General features: G+C 44.5%; 1 protein-coding gene across 3 annotated transcripts in view; it reads left to right on the top strand.

Moving 5' to 3' along the window:
- LOC147021032 (uncharacterized) overlaps positions 1-5,654 on the top strand; it is a 65,117-nt gene extending 59,463 nt beyond the window's left edge. For all 3 annotated transcript variants that reach the window (XM_085893567.1, XM_085893566.1, XM_085893565.1), the window contains one exon: positions 1-5,654. This exon is cut by the window's left edge and continues 737 nt beyond it. In XM_085893567.1, the coding sequence (XP_085749693.1) occupies positions 1-891 (891 nt within the window). In that variant the 3' untranslated portion in view covers positions 892-5,654.
- Positions 5,655-17,640: the final 11,986 nt, after the last annotated feature.

The following is a 17,640-nucleotide window of genomic DNA, read 5'->3' as shown; positions in this document are numbered from 1 at the left end:
ATGAGGATCCACACTGGAGAGCGTCCTCACAAATGCTCTGTCTGTGATAAAGGTTTCTCTGAAAAATGCAGTTTGAAAATACATATGAGGATCCATACAGGAGAGCGTCCTCACAAATGCTCTGTCTGTGATAAAAGTTTCTCTCATAACGGCAGTTTGAAAATACATATGAGGATTCATACAGAAGAACTTCCTCACAAATGCTCCATTTGTGAGAAAAGTTTCTCTGTAAAAAGCCATTTGAATCGGCACATGAGGATCCACACAGGAGAGCGTCCTTACAAATGCTCTGTCTGTGATAAAGATTTCTCTGAAAAAGGCAGTTTGAAAATACATATGAGGATCCACACAGGAGAGCGTCCTCACAAATGCTCTGTCTGTGATAAAGATTTCTCTGAAAAAGGCAGTTTGAAAATACATATGAGGACCCACACAGGAGAGCGTCCTTACAAATGCTCTGTCTGTGATAAAGGTTTCTCTGAAACGGGCCATTTGAAAACACATAAGAGGGTCCACACAGGAGAGCGTCCTCACAAATGCTCTGTCTGTGATAAAGGTTTCTCTGAAAAAGGCAGTTTGAAAATACATATGAGGATCCACACAGGAGAGCGTCCTCACAAATGCTCTGTCTGTGATAAAAGTTTCTCTCATAACGGCAGTTTGAAAATGCATATGAGGATCCATACAGAAGAACTTCCTCACAAATGCTCCATTTGTGATAAAAGTTTCTCTGTAAAAGGCCAATTGAATCGGCACATGAGGATCCATACAGGAGAGCAGACAAAAAATGCACTCAAAAAGAAGACAAAAATACACAAACGAGAAAACGAAGCATCCTTTCAAAACATTGGAATAAAAGAAGCCCCAGGTACAACACAAAAAAATGCGTAACATAATCGGCAAAGAGTACCAACACAGAAGAAGACGAATTTTGAAGTCATCCCTCTCTCCATTGAACAAAACCAAAGCTACAAACCAACTTGCAGTGCTGGTATTCCAATATGGCTGTGCAATTATAAACTGGCCACAATTGGAGATCAACAATTTCGACACCAAAACAAGGAAATATCTAACTATTCACAAGATGTTCGATAAAAACCAATACATACCGTGGTTGTATTTGCCGATAAAGGGAACGAGGAGGTTGTGGAATGGAGCATAACCAAGTGCACAGTACATCGTGTGTCAGACCAGCGGAGTTTGTGAAAAGCTCAACAGACTATCGTATGAGATTTGTACATGACGAAGAAAACAACACACCAGAAAAGGGATTCTTATTCCATTTTGCAACAAACTTCAAAAAACGAGGTGTAAATAATGGATAATACACAGGAAAACGAAACAGAAACAAACACAGCCCCAATGATTGCAAAGAAAAATTAAAAAAAGAGATATCAGCAGATATACTTTGACAAATGGGAGTGATAAAAGAGCAGGAAGATTCAAAACAGCTTGACAGGATAGGGATTGACAAGGAAGGCTCAGTAGAATGGCAAAGAAGAGGTGCAATGAATTTGGATGGAGAACGAGTCATCATAAATGCTCAAGATCAAGAACACCACACTGATGCCTTCAAGAAAATTTCGGGAAGTATGGACATCACAAACCAAGCACTGTGTCCGGACATCGTGCTCAAACACAAAAAAGAAAAGTCAGCATTTTTCTTTTGAGGTTTCAGTTCCCAATGACTTTGGACGACATGCCACAGAAATCAGGAAAATGACAAAATCGCAGGTTCTGAAAAATGAGGTCAAGAGGACCTCAAAAATGAAGTAAGCTGAAATTATACCAGTGATAGTCGGAATGAAAATTATCCCAGTGAGAGTCGGAATGAAAGGTTTTCCAGTGAGAGTCGGAGTGAGGGAAATGACAAGGAAAACCCTGACTGAGTACTTGAATATCACTCTGAGCATATAATTCCAAACAAGCTTCAAGTGGAGGCTGTTCGAGGTGGAGTGAGGATTTTGAAAAGAGTCCTTGGAACGAGGGTATGAGAAGGACATTTCACAGTGTGTTTTATGAATCATGATCCTTCACCAAAAAGGAGGTGGAGATTTTGAGTTCTGGGAGAACTTCCACTCACCTTTTGAAATCCAAAGTAGATAACAACCAATGAGAGCCCAAAAAAACTCAAACAAACAAACAATGTAAATGAAAGAAGAAAAGTCCAGCAGTTTGAAAATTTACTCCAAAGAGTGAATCAAAAACTCAGGAAATAGAACCAGACTGTTGCAATCCCTCCACCCCAGAAAATGATGAACTACTTTTGGAAAGGGATTGATGAAAACTGAAAAGAACACAACAAGAAGGCGGAAGAGGTCCAAAACTTGGAAAAGAGAAGCAACACCGAGAGGATATTTCTCAAGTGATAATTGCCAAACAGAAAATTATGGAACACTCACCAAGATTCCAAAATTCAAAACCCTGGTCTGGATAGCATCCCACATTTCTGGTGCTCTTCACAATCACTTCATTCGAGCATTGGATGAGCTATCCCAAGGAGAAAAGGCAACGGATGAGTGGGAGTCCAATCCTGATCTTCCCTTACGAGTTTTCAACTTGGAAAACACCATTTGAAGTCCTCTCTTCACTCATTCACAATGTCTTTTGCACCTGAGAAGGAGGAGAACATTCTTTCAATCCTCAACTTTTTTGTGTGCATGGAGAAAGAACTCGGACACCAAAAATATCACAAAACAACATAACAAAGGGAACAGCAGTGGAAAAGAAAAACGTCATCAGCAGGGTGGAGGGGATAAATAGACGGAGACTGACATAAGGTCTGCAGGTAACGATGAGGGGTAAGGGCCAACGTCAGGGGTGGACAAGTTGGATGCATTCGCAAAATGTTGGAAGTGGTGGGGGATTGTTTACCGGGTGGAGAAAATATCATGTTTTTGGATGTGTGATGACTTGAGATGGTGGTGAACAGGTATCTTCAAGACCTGGAGGGAAGAATCACATTGAAGACAGTGTGGAAAAAAGGAACACATGAGTGGAGGAAAGCAGTGATTCTGGATTTTCGCAGTTTCACTCTGAAGGGGTTGCTGGAAGACTGCGTGCATCCTGCATATCCTTCGGAGAGAAGAAGCATGGAGAGGGTGGAGGGTGCAGGACCAGAAATGAGTCGGAAGAAGACGAAGAGCACCAACCTGGTGGCGATGGTGAAGTGATTGTCCCATCGACTCAGCTTCATCGTGAGAAATTCCAATGATCTTGAAAGCCAAGTTTCCATGGCTTCAAGGAGAGCAAGATGGGAGCCATCCCAGACAGAAGAGCAGGACTCCATTAAGCTGTGGATGAAAGCCTTGCAGGTGGATAGGAGCTCGTCTCGTTTTGGAGGCCAACGATGAAATGTGGCTTGCCCAAGAGAGATCATGGCCCTGAGTGAGATCCAAGAGTTTGAGTGACTGAACCTCTTCAAGAGGGTTGATGAGAAAGTACATGGGTTTGTGGTATGGTCATTGTGGAGAGAAAGGGGAAGAGGGAAAGAGTCGAACCAGTTTTTGATTTTTGTCAAGGTCAAAAGGGAGGGAAGAGCCTTCTGTCTGTCAGAAGGATGAAGGATGTCATGGCAGAGAGTGAAGATGTCAGCAAAGAGAAAATGAGAATTTTCCAGCGAGTTGGGGATATCATTGATGAAGATTAGTAATAAGATGGGGTTGAAAACACTGCATTGGGGGAAGTCCAGCTTTGACAGGGAGAGGAGAACAAAGAGTTCCATTGAGAGCCTCATGTTGGCTGCAAGAGTGGAGGAAGTCAGTCATCCATGAGCAGAGTTCGCCAACAGTTTGGAGAGCATGTGGGATGCCAGACCATATTGAAAGCTCAAGATTTTCCCAGAAAGTCGGCTTTGATATATCTGATATCGAAGTCCTCCAACCATTGTTGAAAGAGTAAAAGCAGCATGTCCAAGTTGGAGTGACCTGGTCTGAATCCAAATTGATGATTTGAGATGAGGCTTTTGGAAAAAGGGTGTGATTTTATGTCAACTGCGATGATGGATTCCACGACATTGCTGATGTGTGGAAGAAATCGAAAATGCAGGATCCCGTGCTCTCACAAACTATGGTGAATGCCAGCTTGGAAGAAGAAAATATTTTAAAATCCTTTTCCAGGCCTCTATTTTGGTTTTGGCTCAACAAATCTAAGTGCTGCCAAGTGAGATTTAGCTTTGAAGTTCAGCAGTTTAAAAAAAATAAATGTAGAAGGTGAAATCAGAACAACTTGTCTTGCATCAACAGTTTATTGAGCATTGCAGGTGGAGATTGATGAAAAACCCCAAAGATAAAATGAAAACTCTGTCAAAATGCATTCCTTGGTAATTTAGATTACAAACTTCAGGGAAATACTTTCACGTGTTCACTGTTAGATGCTGTTACCATTAACTATAGTTGAAGAGTAAATATATTCATGATGCAATCCACGAGTCATTGAACAATTTCGATTAACCATCTCCAGTCCTTAATTCCTGTGTTCACCAAAAAGACATGATGGTTTCTGGACAAATGCACATTCCAATCAGATTTCTGACTGCAGTTATTCTGTAGTTGAACAATAAAAATATTGCATTAAATCAACCAAGAACGGGAATAGTAAAATTGTTCTCCAATCGATGAAGTACAACACACGTGAGTCATGACAATGCTTGTTTTTATTGAATGTAACTGAATGCATCAGGTGGTTTATCCAGACTCGGAACAAGCAATGTTATAATGCTGTGAGAAATTTGTGCAGTATTTTTTATATCAAAATGAACATTTCAGTAATAGCAGGCAAAAAAATCAATGATATTGAAGAAACGTATCACACCATAAGCGTGGTCAATCCAAACATGCAATCCAGCAAAAGAAACATATTTCACACTTGAAGTGGGATTGTGGAAGAAAAATAATTAATTCAATCTTGTGAAATGTGGAATATTCTGCACCAACAATTTTCTGTTATGTTAGGAAATGAACTGATGATACTCATTTTATCTTGTATGCTTGTAAAGGTCTCATCTATTGCAAAACATTGTAATTAACGAAAGTTGTTTTGTCATCATTTGTGGTGTTGTTCACCAAGAAGAATCATGGAAGTGTGTTTTAAAACCCACTCGCCCAGTTACCGGGCAGGTTGGAATGTTTGGCTGATCAGCTCACAGCTGCAAAGCTCAGGTTCGTTGAGGTTGCTTGCCAATATACACACCTATCTTGTCAAGCATAATACCATGGGCCCCATGTCTCACAATGTTTCTTTGTCAGTTACCCATCCCTCTTCCTTGAGAGTTTAGAATACTGTGATCACAAAATACTGCATACAGCTGTGCATTATCAGAACACCCCACCTTTTACCTTGAGGCTGGAATGTTCTCAGCGTTGGAAACATCTTACTTAACAGGCCATTGAGATGTCAGTAAGCTTTTATAACAAGTACTGTTCTTTGTGTAACACATGCCCCCTCCTTCACTCTTTTTATGCAAATAATTTTGCTCGAAAGATGATCGGCTTGGAAAAGAGAACGGAGTGAAGGAAGTTCACAGCATCTCATCTTGGTGCTGATCTCTGTATTTGTTTCCGTGTACACGTAAATAAATGATTCAACTCTCACGAGAACTGGAGTGATGTTAAATTCCACTGAAGGTTCCCGTGATTGCCCCAAAGAAATTGACACAGTGAGTATGGCTCGGAACATCCCAGGGGCGAGGGGTGGGGGGGGGGCAGCGGAGGTCAAAGTAACGTCGGCTGAGGTGATGCGGGTGCAGGTGGCCACCTGAAGGAGCAGGTAATGGGACCGCTGCAGCTTCCCTTTCCTGACACTTTCGCTGTGTCCTGCATTCAATAAAGTCGTGTGCCTTTCCTCTGATCCAACTGGGTGATTCCACTCAGAGGAAAGTGAGTTGAGTCATTTATTGGAAGCTTCGCAATGCAACATTTGGATAAAAACCAGGTTGTGGTAATCTGTGCCAGGTACGCTGAATTGTGGGAAATCCGTGCCAGGTTTGAATGTTTTTATCCTGGCATTTGAACATTCGACAGGCTTGTCGAGCCGCTCCACTGATTTTGAATCGTAGTACGAGCAATTGAAAGGTGCCTACTGATTCTTAGTTGGTGCATAAGCGAGGTGTTCCATAAGGTTGATGCTCAATGCCCTGTGCCTTTGGGTCCGAAGGTGTTGATCAGTGCTGTCAATTTAGCGCTGTACGATCTGGAATCTAAGAACATCTGGTGGGTTATGTTAGGATCAGGGACCCTTGGCTTCATGTATCCAGCATCACGAGGAGTGGAGAAGGACTTAAACATCATTTTGGTTTCAAGTACCCTCTTTGCTGGTGGACGAATGTATTTATTGCAACTTTAACTTTTAAGGATCATTTTTGGCTCATTTTTTTAGGGTGTTGGCTTCATGGTTGGGGTGGTGAGCTCTTTTTTTTGTGTTCATTGTCGAGGCTCGTATGAGAGCTATCTCACAGAATGCACAACAAGGGGGGGCAAGAGACAAGATGGGTGGACAGGGCAGGACAAAACAATGGGGAACAGAGACATGAGATCCGTGGAAGGGAGAGGGATGGGATGGTGTTCATGGGGTAAACAAGATGGACACCACAGGGACTTTCAGGACCTTACAGGACAGGGAACTTTCAGGAAGGAAAGCAGGCAATTTGAAGGAGGTGGGTTTGGGGTTTTCAAACCGTGGAAGAAAAGATTGTGGTTTTGGATGGGCGGAGATCAGAGGTGGTGTTGAACAGCTGTTTTGAAGACCTCGAGGGAAGAGTGGGATTGAAGAGAGTGTGGGAGTTTATTCCGTCATCTGATCGAGCGAACTCGGGCAAAGTTTATTCCAAAGGTGGGGAAAGAGAGGAATGAAAGAGTGAAGGTGAGCAGTGATTCGTGATTTTGGCAGTTTTCTCAGAAGGGGGTTGATGGCGGATCTTGAGCACCACACAGAAATATGGGGGGACATATTGCAGACAGAGCAGTGAGGGGGGAGGGGTGTACCGGACAGGAGATGGTGGAAGACAGAAAGACCACCGATCTGCTTGTGGTGAGAAAGTGAGTGGCTCACGGTGGGAGATACCAATGATCCTAAATGCCTTGGTTTCCACAGCGTGAAGTTGAGAAAGGTGAGAGGTGGGAGCACCAGCCCGGAGGGGACAGCAGTACTCCATCATGCTGCAGCTGAAAGCTTTGCATGTGATCAGGAGCTCAAGTGGGCCAAGGAAGGACTTTGCACAATGAAAGATGCCCAGTTGGTGACTGGCTTTGGAGGCCAGTTTGGAAATGTGGATTTCCCAGGAAAGAACATTACTGATAGTGAGACCCATACGTTTGAATGAAAGGACTTCTTCCAGAGGATTCTTGACAAAGTCGATGGGGGTGGAGGTTCCAGACGATCCTCTCTGAGAAACAGTGAGGGTGTGGGATTTGTTCAGATTGAAAGACATGTTCCATGTGTTGGACCAGCTTGTGATTTTATCCAGATCTGCAGAGCGAAGAAGTTGGACCAAAGACAAACTGTGAAACTGAGGTGAAGAAGCTTGGGAGAGAGTGGGCAATGATCATGTCAGTCCACCGGACAATATTTTGTTTTCATGATATTTTATCTTCTCTCAAATGTAACATCATTTCTTTTTTCTTCGAATCCTTCCTCATGAGTGAAACCTTTCTTGGAACCATTTTGATTGTTCTTGCTCTGCTTTGTTTGGCTGACAGGAATGCTTGGAGGTATGCACACCTGCCTCGATGCTGTCTTGCCTGAGTTTGAACACCGACCCAGTTATAAACTCTCATCGTGTGGTTGCACAGGCAGGGTCATTCACCAATGTGTGTGCCGTCCATCGGATGGACATTAAATGGGAGTCCCATCTGCCGGAATTGGTTTGTGGATGTGAAACATCCCACGGTGTCCTTCACGAAGAGTCGGCGAGCTGTCGCTGGCATGTTGAACAAATTACAAATTCCTGCCCCAACCAGTAGAGGGCACTGTATCAGCGGTACATCCACATCCTCAGGCAATGATGTTGTCCTGCTGCCTTGTGCTGCACACAAATAAAGAAGAAGACTTCTTTGATTCTCAAATATAAACCCCTTCAATATCGATCCAAAAATGTAATTTTATCTTCTTTATTGCTGTCCAACACTGCTTCAGATGCATTTGTGTGTTTTTCCACCATTATTCCTCTTTTCTCCTTTTCCTCAACAGAATTCCCCATTCATAAATTGATCTGTGTCCAACGGCTGTTCAGAGGGAGTGAATTGACCTCTGAACTGTCCAGTCTCCTTTGATGATCATCCTGACCACACAGTGTCGAATGAATAGCTCGTCTTGCTCGTGAAGGTTCGTGTCTAACTGTTTGTGGCATTTTTGGTCGGACAAAGGCAGCGTTCCCACTGACCTGGTAAGTCAGGGAATTGAGGTTGGTCAGGGCTTTTTTTTGTTGGTCAGGGAAATATGTGATTAGTGCCTTATGATTTTAATTAGTACCCTTTACACCCAGTCAATTATTTTGTTCATGATTATTAACGTTTTCTTTATTGCTCTTTTCATGAAAGTCAGAGCTGTTCAGTTGCCAGTATCGACTTTATCTTTGTATTTCAGCCATGAGGGGTGTGCCCCATTCAATGACAGAAACAAAGATTTTACCATGTCTTTGTGTGATTTGAGGGGCTAAAGCTGTTTATAGATTGCAGTTGTACCCTTTCGTTAAGCTCAGGTGTTCAGTGTGTAATATAAATGACTTGTAACATGTATAAAGTACAGTTCAATAATCATAGTCTAGAACTTCAGAACAATTTATGTGCATTGTCAGCTCCTAGTTCAGGTATGATGCTGGCGTCACAACAAAAGTACACTGAGAAATATTTTCTGAAAGAAAATATGGTAGATATGGTATATTTCTTAAATATATGGTGTGTTCACGATCTTTTGATTCAGCCTTAATGGGTCGTGCTTCTGCTGACTGTGTACTTGGCAGTTTTAAAGAAGCACAAAAGGAGGTGCCATTTGGCAAGTTCATTCAAGTATCTATGAATGGACCAGTCATAAATTGGAAGTTTATTGATCTCATCGCAGATCTTGAAGAAGATCAAATAAAACTAATTGAAATGGGATCATGTGGCTTGCACGTCATTCATGGTGCATTTCAGACGGGCCATAAAGCAAATGGATGGAATGTAAATGGTTATCTTCGGGCTATGTATCACCTGTTTAAAGATGGTCCTGCTCGGCGTGCAGTATATACAGAGGTTACTGGCAGCAAAACTTTTCCAAAGAAATTCTGTACTGTGAGATGGATTGAAAATGTTGGAGTTGTTGAGCGAGCACTTGAACTGCCACCTAATGTCAAGAAGTTTGCAGACAGTGCCGTGGAATCTAAGACATCATGTGCGACAATCACAAGCGCTACTGTAAAAACACTTGCTCGAGACAAGCTGGCTGCAGCAAAAATATCGTTCTTTGCATCAGTGGCTGCCCAGTGTGAGTCCTTTCTGAAGAAATACCAGACACAGGCACCACTTGCACCATATCTTTATGACGAAATTGGACATTTGTTGCATACACTCATGAAATGGGTTGTCAAAAAGTCTATTCTGAAGAAGGCAGAAAGTGTATCACAGTTGGTAAAGATAGATGTTCCCAAAAAAGACACCAGATGTAACTATAAGGAAGTGGATGTTGGAGTGGCTGCAACCAAATCTCTGACAGAAGTGAAGTTGTCTGATGCAGAGAGAATGAGTTTCAGGATGGATTGTCTTGAATTATTGTCATCAATGGTTGCAAAAATTATCGAGAGAAATCATCGAAAATATGCCGTGACCCATGCAATATCATGCTTGGTACCAAGCACAGTGTGCAGCTTTCGAGTCTCAGCTGAGAAAAGAATGAAGAACTTGGCACAAATTATGGATGATAAGGACAACATCACTGCAGTTACTGCTGACAAATGTAAAAGTCAGTTTTCTGACCTCTGTTAAACGGCTTCTGGTAACCTGCACACAAAGTTTTCATCATTTTCTTCTCGCTGTGACAGACGAGATGCTTTCTTCTATGACATAATTGGCCAGGATATCGAATTTATTGAGTTATTTTCTGTTGTGTGCCTGGTGCGAACACTATCACATGGCAATGCAAGTGTTGAAAGTGGCTTTTCGGTCAATTGTGATATGCTTGTGGAGAACTTGCATCAGGATTCACTCATTGCACAAAGTACTGTTTATGATGCTGTGCAGGCAGAAGGTGGAGTCACCTCTGTCAACATTGAAAAGCCACTATTGATGTATGTCAGGGATTCTCATGCCAGGTATCAAGCAGCAGTGGAATGTAAACGTAAAGCCACAAGTGAGCTCGAACAAAAGACTGCAGCTAAAAAGAAAGCATGTGAGCAGATAAAAGTGCTTCAGACGAAAAAGGCAAAATTTATGGAAGAAGCAGCAACTGAATCTCGGAAGGTTGATATGGAAATAGCAGAACTACAGAAACTAAAGAAGTTACAAACTGACATTTCACTGAATGTAAGCAACTGTCCAGACTGGATATGTTAACTTTTGTAATAACGTTACTCAAACAATTCACATTTGTTTCCTTAATTGCTAGTTTTTGCTGACCATATAATTCTCAGCTGCACACGCTGCTTGATGTTATTGACATTTTCGCAATTCTAGTATATGACATCTCGACTGTCACTGCAACTTCCCATGCAACATTTGAGTAATTTCACTTCTGTGGCGGTGAGCGTACCTGCATCCGCAGGGAATGGAACAGGAGTACCCACCTAACCTTAGAAGTTCAACAAACGGTCCTTTTTAGGACCAGATTCTTGTAGAAAAATGTACAATATAGTCGTCTGTGAGTCATTTCTGCAATATCATCGGGTGTTCTCGTTTGTCTCCAATGTCACATCAACAATATCAATGTTTCGTTGTTATTTTGCAAGATTTTGATGTTCTCAATGTTGCTAAATTTTTTCTGATATAATTCTGATCTCGTCATGGTACCTGACACATTTGACATTAGTATGATTTGTGTTTTGTAAGTTTTATACTAATAAAAAAAATTAAAATGCCAGTAATTGCTGGGAAAGTGGACTTTCTGGACCATTTTCAAAAAGACCGAAGTAAACACCCAAATGAAGAATCAGTTTAATTTCCCAACAAAAATGGTATTCAGAAGTTGTCTCAAGCACGCCGACGTATTTTAAGATTCAAATAAATTTTGAAGCGGACACAATTTTCTGCGAGTATTGGCATTTTAAAAAGAAGAAAAGAATTGAAAATGATTGCATGTTCACCATGTATAAATCAAAATGGTGATGGAAAGGAGTTGGTGTAGGGGAGGAGGAGCCAACTAAAATAACTCTATAAATTTTTACTTTTGAAAAGGTCTGGAATCTTTACCAACACAGTCAGGGAAAGTTAGGGAATGTCAGGGAATTTCATTTTTCAGATTGAGTGGGAACCATGAAAGGGTTGATCTCCGAAAGGCCATCTTTCCCTCTATACTAACTGCGGACAGCAATGTCCTTCCTGTTGATTCCAGCCGTTTCATGAAATAACATTGGTGCTTCGTCAGTGGGACGTTTTGTCACAAGTGAGGAGTCCCTCAGATGGACCTTGTGCTGGGTGTCCCCTCTGATAGCATTAGTTTGGAGAAACAAAACATCTTTCGATGTCTTTCATGAGGAGTTGGCAAGTTATTTCCAGCACTCTGAACAAATTACAACCTGCCTTTACAAACTCCAATCACATCAGGCTTTCCCAACCGCTTCCTGAAAGACTTGGCCCAATCTTACATGTTCTGAGCCCTTGACCTCTTACTCGGAGACATGGTATCCGAGCAACTGGCTCGCCAAGACGAAGAAAAAGAAGAAGAATTTCTGAAATTGACGTCCAATTTCCACAATTCACACACATCTGAACACTGGTATTCTGTCCATTGATATTTTTCTTTTACAACATCTGTTGTGTGTTGATTTTACCTCTTCTTTCGAGGATCTTCTCTCAATCAGAGTGAAGATGAAGAGAGTGATGGGTCTGAGTCGAATGAGGACGAGCTCACTGTGAAGCATAAAGTGTTGAGAAAGATATTGGATTACCTTCACACAAGGCCTGGTGTTGGTTGATGGGGAAGGTGGCTGGCTTGAGATCTTCAGGTGATGAGATGAAGCTCGTCTCGTCCCTGCTCTCTTTCGGCTTCTCGTTTTACACCTCATTAGAATGTACTTACTCTGCACTCAACACATTTGATCTTTTATGGTTTCCCATTTTCCGAATGCTGATTGTCCTGTTGTTTGAATCTCCCAATCTACATCACCCCATTCTCTCCTCATCCTAAAAGTATGCCTTCCTGAAATCTCATCGCCTGACGCCACTATCCTGAACTCTAACCCTGAACAGAATCTTTGCACACACAATGTTTTGGTCACTTGCTCCGAAATGTTCCCCAACCTCCAGCTCCTCCACCATGTTGGGATCGTTACTTAAAAGGAGGTCGAACACTGCACTCCGCCCTCGTGGGCTTATCCACAAACTGGTTGAAAAAGCAATCCTGGACCAAAACAAAGAAATCCTCATCTACTCTTCCCTTTCCCTGTTCCTGGACCCAATCTATCCCTGTCAAGTTAAAATCCCCCATAATCAAAACTCTTCCCTCACCACATGCGTTTTTGAATACTTCATGTTCTCCTTCCTCCTCTTCCTTCCTTACACCCGGAGCCCGAAAAACGGATCCTCCCAGTCACTCACTGTAACTCTGTCGTACTCCTCGCAATCCACTTTGGCTTCAAGCTCTTCCATCTTATGATTAAAATTTCTGGCATTGGTATAGAATATATTGAACTTTTCCACTTCTGAAATTCTATTTTCTTGCCTGACCTGACTCATCATAATTACATCATCCGTTCCTTCCTCAATACCTTCCCCACCCTCCTCTGAACTCAATAAAGAAGCGTGAATTCCCACTGTAAACCTTGTTGCCTCCTTTTCAATTTAACAAACAGCCATCATTCCGGAAACACTCCCTCTGTCCCCGAAATGATTCCCACTGCTTCTTAAATATAAAATGTTCCTCGCTTCATAATTCTTCCAGCCATTGGTTGACGTCTATTGCTCTGCTCATAATTTCTATATTGTTTCCTAATCTTGGGAGAATCCCAGAAAACATGACCTCTCAACCCTTTACTTTCAGCCAGTTACCCAATTTCCTGCATCAATTTTGAAAAAACCTCTGAGTAAACTTTCCCTCCATCATTCGCACCGAGGTGTACCACAACCAACTTCTTCCTGACATGAAACGATGCAATATTGTTTTCCCTTCCTTCAAATGTCCCGAACTCTCGCTTCTTCAAAACTGCATAGAATTCCATATCTACAATCCTTCCTGCAGAATGAAGAATCTACACATTTAATTATCTCATCACCCACAAAAACTGTCTCCCATGCATCATGTCGACCAGTTTCGATTTCTGCCCCTCCACTACCACATGCACCCACTGCACCCCCACAACTGCTTGTACCCACAGCATCCCCACCAGTGCCTGCATCCGCTACACCACTGACTGCAACCGCTGCACCCCCACCAATTCCTGCACATGCTGCACATCCTTAACTCCTGCACACACTGCACCTCCTCCACTGTCTGCACCCACTGCACCGCCACCATTGCCTTCCCCCGCTGCAACTCCACCACTGCCTGCACCGTCACCCGACCCCGCTTTGCCGTCATCGCTTCCCGCCCCTGGCACCGTCGACGCTGCCTGCCCCCGCTGCGTCATCGCTGCTGCCCGCCCCCGCTGCGCTGTCGCTGCTGCCCGCCCCCGCTGCACCACACTGCTGCCCATTGCCACTGCCCACCCCCGCTGCAACGTCGCCGCTGCCCGCACCAGCTGCAACGTCGCCACTGCCTGCCCCCGTTGCTCCATCGCTGCGACCCGCCCTCGCTGCGACGCCGCTGCTGCTGCCCGCCCCAGCTGCGCCGTCGCCGCTGCCCGCTCCCGCTGCGCCATCGCCGCTACCCACCCCCCACTGCTCCGTCGCCGCTACCCGCCCCCGCTGCGACGCCGCTGCTGCTGCCCGCCCCAGCTGCGCCGTCGCCGCTGCCCACCCCCGCTGCAACGTCGCTGCTACCCGCCCCCGCTGCGACGCCGCTGCTGCTGCCCGCCCCAGCTGCGCCGTCGCCGCTGCCCGCCCCCGCTGCGCCATCGCCGCTGCCCGCCCCCGCTGCGCCCTCGCCGCTGCCCGCCCCCACTGCTCCGTCGCCGCTACTCGCCCCCGCTGCGACGCCGCTGCTGCTGCCCGCCCCAGCTGCGCCGTCGCCGCTGCCCGCCCCCGCTGCAACGTCGCCGCTGCCCGCCCCCGCTGCGACGTCGCTGCTACCCGCCCCCACTGCGACGCCGCTGCTGCTGCCCGCCCCAGCTGCGCCATCGGCGCTACCCGCCCCGCTGCGACGCCGCTGCTGCTGCCCACCCCAGCTGCGCCGTCGCCGCTGCCCGCCCCCGCAACGCCGTCGCCGCTGCCCGCCCTCTCTGCGCCGTCGCTGCTGCCCGCCCCCTCTGCGCCGTCGCTGCTGCCCGCCACTGCTCGCTGCCACTGACGTCACCAAATTAAGTTCTTCCTCAGGACGATAGATGGAGAAATGGGGTTTCCTCACCTGTCTTCCAAATTTGCTTTGATTTTATTTTCAGCGGATTGGGTGGAAAACTTCGAAATTATAAAGAAACATGGAGTCGCAAAATGGCGGCGTGGCTCCACCTCAGCGCGATACGAAGCGGGAGAGGGTTTCCATGAATAGCGTAACGAACCGCACAGCACGAAGAAAACGTTCTCACCCACTGGTTCAAACCACGTGGTCACAGCATGCGTCATGGGAAACGAAGCAGGACGCCGACATTATCGAGCTTCGTGCCCGATTGGGGGATACCTTGGAGCAGAGGAGGTGTGATGAGAATTATACAGAGGAGTTACAAATTAAATTGGACGAGGCATTACGGCATGCAGACGAGGTTCAGCAAAATTATGTGCACAGGGAATCACAACAATTGGCCGATGCACAGGAACGAATTTGGGGGCTGGAAAAGGACTGAGCCAACACAGGCGAGGAACTACATGGAGAAATGATTAAAGTAGAGTTGTTTACCCGTAGGTTGTTGGAACATGAGAAGAGCGAACTGAACAAAAGAATAGAGGAGGAGCAAATTAGTAACTCCGGGATAGGGAGAACTTGGAAGAAGAATGGAAAACAAAGTTGGAATTGCAACAACTGAAGGAAAAGGTAAGAACAAGCAATCAGATAAGAGAAATCCGAAAACAGGAGATAGAAAGAAAAAAAGAAATATCTGGAACAACTCGAGCAGTGGTTCTTAACATGGGTTCGGTGAGCCAGTCTGTCTCACCCTCCGAAACACATTGCAATTTTTCTATAATTTGCTTTCGGTCCAACTTAATTTTATTTCTTTTTTTTTCAGGATCAGGATGTCAAGTAAATTTAGTCGCATTGCAAATTTAGTTGCAAATTTAATCGCATTGCAAATTTAGTCGCGAGTCCAACGAAATTCAGCTTTCAACTCGACGAGACCACCGACGTTTCTAATTTGAGCCAGCTCATCGTATTTGTGCGTTATGTCAAGGGAGACGAGATCACGGAAGAGTTTCTGTTCTGCAAGCCTCTCACAACAACGACTAAAGCAGCTGACGTGAAGAAACTTGTGGACGACTTCTTCAGAAGCAACGGTCTTTCTTGGAACATGGTGTCTTCAGTTTGCTCGGACGGGGCTCCAGCCATGCTGGAGCGTAACTCCAGTTTTGGAGCGCTGGTGAAGGCGATGCACCACACGTCATCGTCACGCATTGTGTCCTGCACAGACATTCGCTGGCATCAAAAACTCTGCCTCCAGAACTGGCCGATGTTCTGAAAATCGTCGTTGAAACTGTGTATTACGTGCGAAGCAGTGCTCTGAATCATCGCATCTTTGAAGAGCTGTGCAATGAAATTGGCTCTGAATTCGAAGTCCTTCTTTACCACTCTGACGTTCGGTGGTTATCACGAGGGAAGGTACTGAGGCGTGTTTTTGCCTTGCGTGTAGAATTAGCCCTGTTTCTGCGAGAGCACCAGCATCGCCATGCAACTCATTTAGAGGAATCAAAGTTCATCCTTGCCTTGGCGTACATGGCTAACATCTTCGACACACTCAACCATCTCAATTGCCAGATACAGGGCGGGTGGAGTGAATGTCCTCGAAGCTGAAGAAAAGCTGAGCGCTTTTCGAAAGAAGCTACTATTGTGGAGGTGGCCAACAGAGAAAGACAACTTCGCGAACTTTCTGCTAAAGGACGAGTGCATGAGCGGGATTGCAGATGATTCTGAAGTTGGAGGCACTGCTCTCTCAAGGGAACTGAAGGAAGCGATTGCCACACACTTGGATGAGCTGGGAAAGTCATTCGATGGATATTCCCCTGACCAAGCACAACACCCAGCATGGGTGAGACAGCCATTTACTTTTGGCGTTGGAACGGCAGATGTCAACGATCAATACCTCGACGACCTCATAAAACTTCAGCAGAGCCAGACTCAACAACAACTCTTCGGCACAACAATGCTCTCAACGTTTTGGTGCCGCCAAATGTGAGGGTATCCTCTCATCGCGAAAATTGCCCTTGAGATCCTCACGCCGTTTGTTACAGCGTATCTCTGTGAGCATGCATTTTCGAATCTGGTGGACATCAAAACAAACAAAAGGAGCAGACTTGCATGTGAAAGTGATATGAGGGTGGCCCTTGCCAAAACAAAGCCAACATTTCCCAGATCGCCTCAAAAAAAGCAAGAACAAAAATTGCATAAAGATCCAATTCTTCTTATTATCCAAATATACTATTGAATTTTGATGCAATTTGATTTTTATTGCTGTATTAATTAAAATTGAATTTATTTTCTTCTTATTATACAAATATACTCTTGAATTTTGATGCAATTTTTTTTCATTTTTGTCATTATTAAAATTGTAATTTTTGGTCAAATTTGAGGGGTTCGGAGAGTGTACGGTGGTTTTTGTTCGGGTTCGGCGCTTCTGAAAAGGTTAAGAACCACTGAACTCGAGGAATACAGCAAAAGAATGGAAGAAATGAGGGAGGAAGCATGCGAAAGAGGTGCTGAGATGAGAAAGGAATCACGGGAAAAAGCTTCTGAGTTACAGAAACACCAAACCAAAGAGAGGGAATTCCAAAACGAGCTGAGGATATAAAGTGAGGAAAGAAAGAGAACGGAGAATGAAAGGTTAAGGAACTACACTGTGCAGATTGAACAGATGGAAGCCAAGCAAGATGAAAGAATGAGATGGAAGAAAGAGTAGTGAAAGAACAACGAATGAAGCAGGAAAGGGAAATCAATTAGTTGAGAGAAACGACGAGATTGGAGAATGAAGAACATGAGAGATGGTGGGGTAGAAAACAAAAAGAATATGAATCTGAAATTGACCAACGAAAGGAGAGAGCAAGGTTGGAGTACGCAGAGATCGAAAAACTCCGGAAAGATAACGAACAACGAAAAAGGCTCGGAGAGGAAGAACGACTCAAATGGAAAAGAAAGTGGAGCCAGGAAGTAGGACAGCACAATAATATGGGATGTGTGACATCACCACAGGGAGGAATGTTAGTGGTGCGGGACTTGATT

Source organism: Eptatretus burgeri, chromosome 8 (genome assembly GCF_056783735.1).
Source record: "Eptatretus burgeri isolate ZD-2024b chromosome 8, Ebu_testis_v1, whole genome shotgun sequence".
Classification (NCBI taxonomy): domain Eukaryota; kingdom Metazoa; phylum Chordata; class Myxini; order Myxiniformes; family Myxinidae; genus Eptatretus; species Eptatretus burgeri.
The sequence above is the reverse complement of the archived record's forward strand: the minus strand, read 5'-3'. Positions and strand labels throughout refer to the sequence as shown.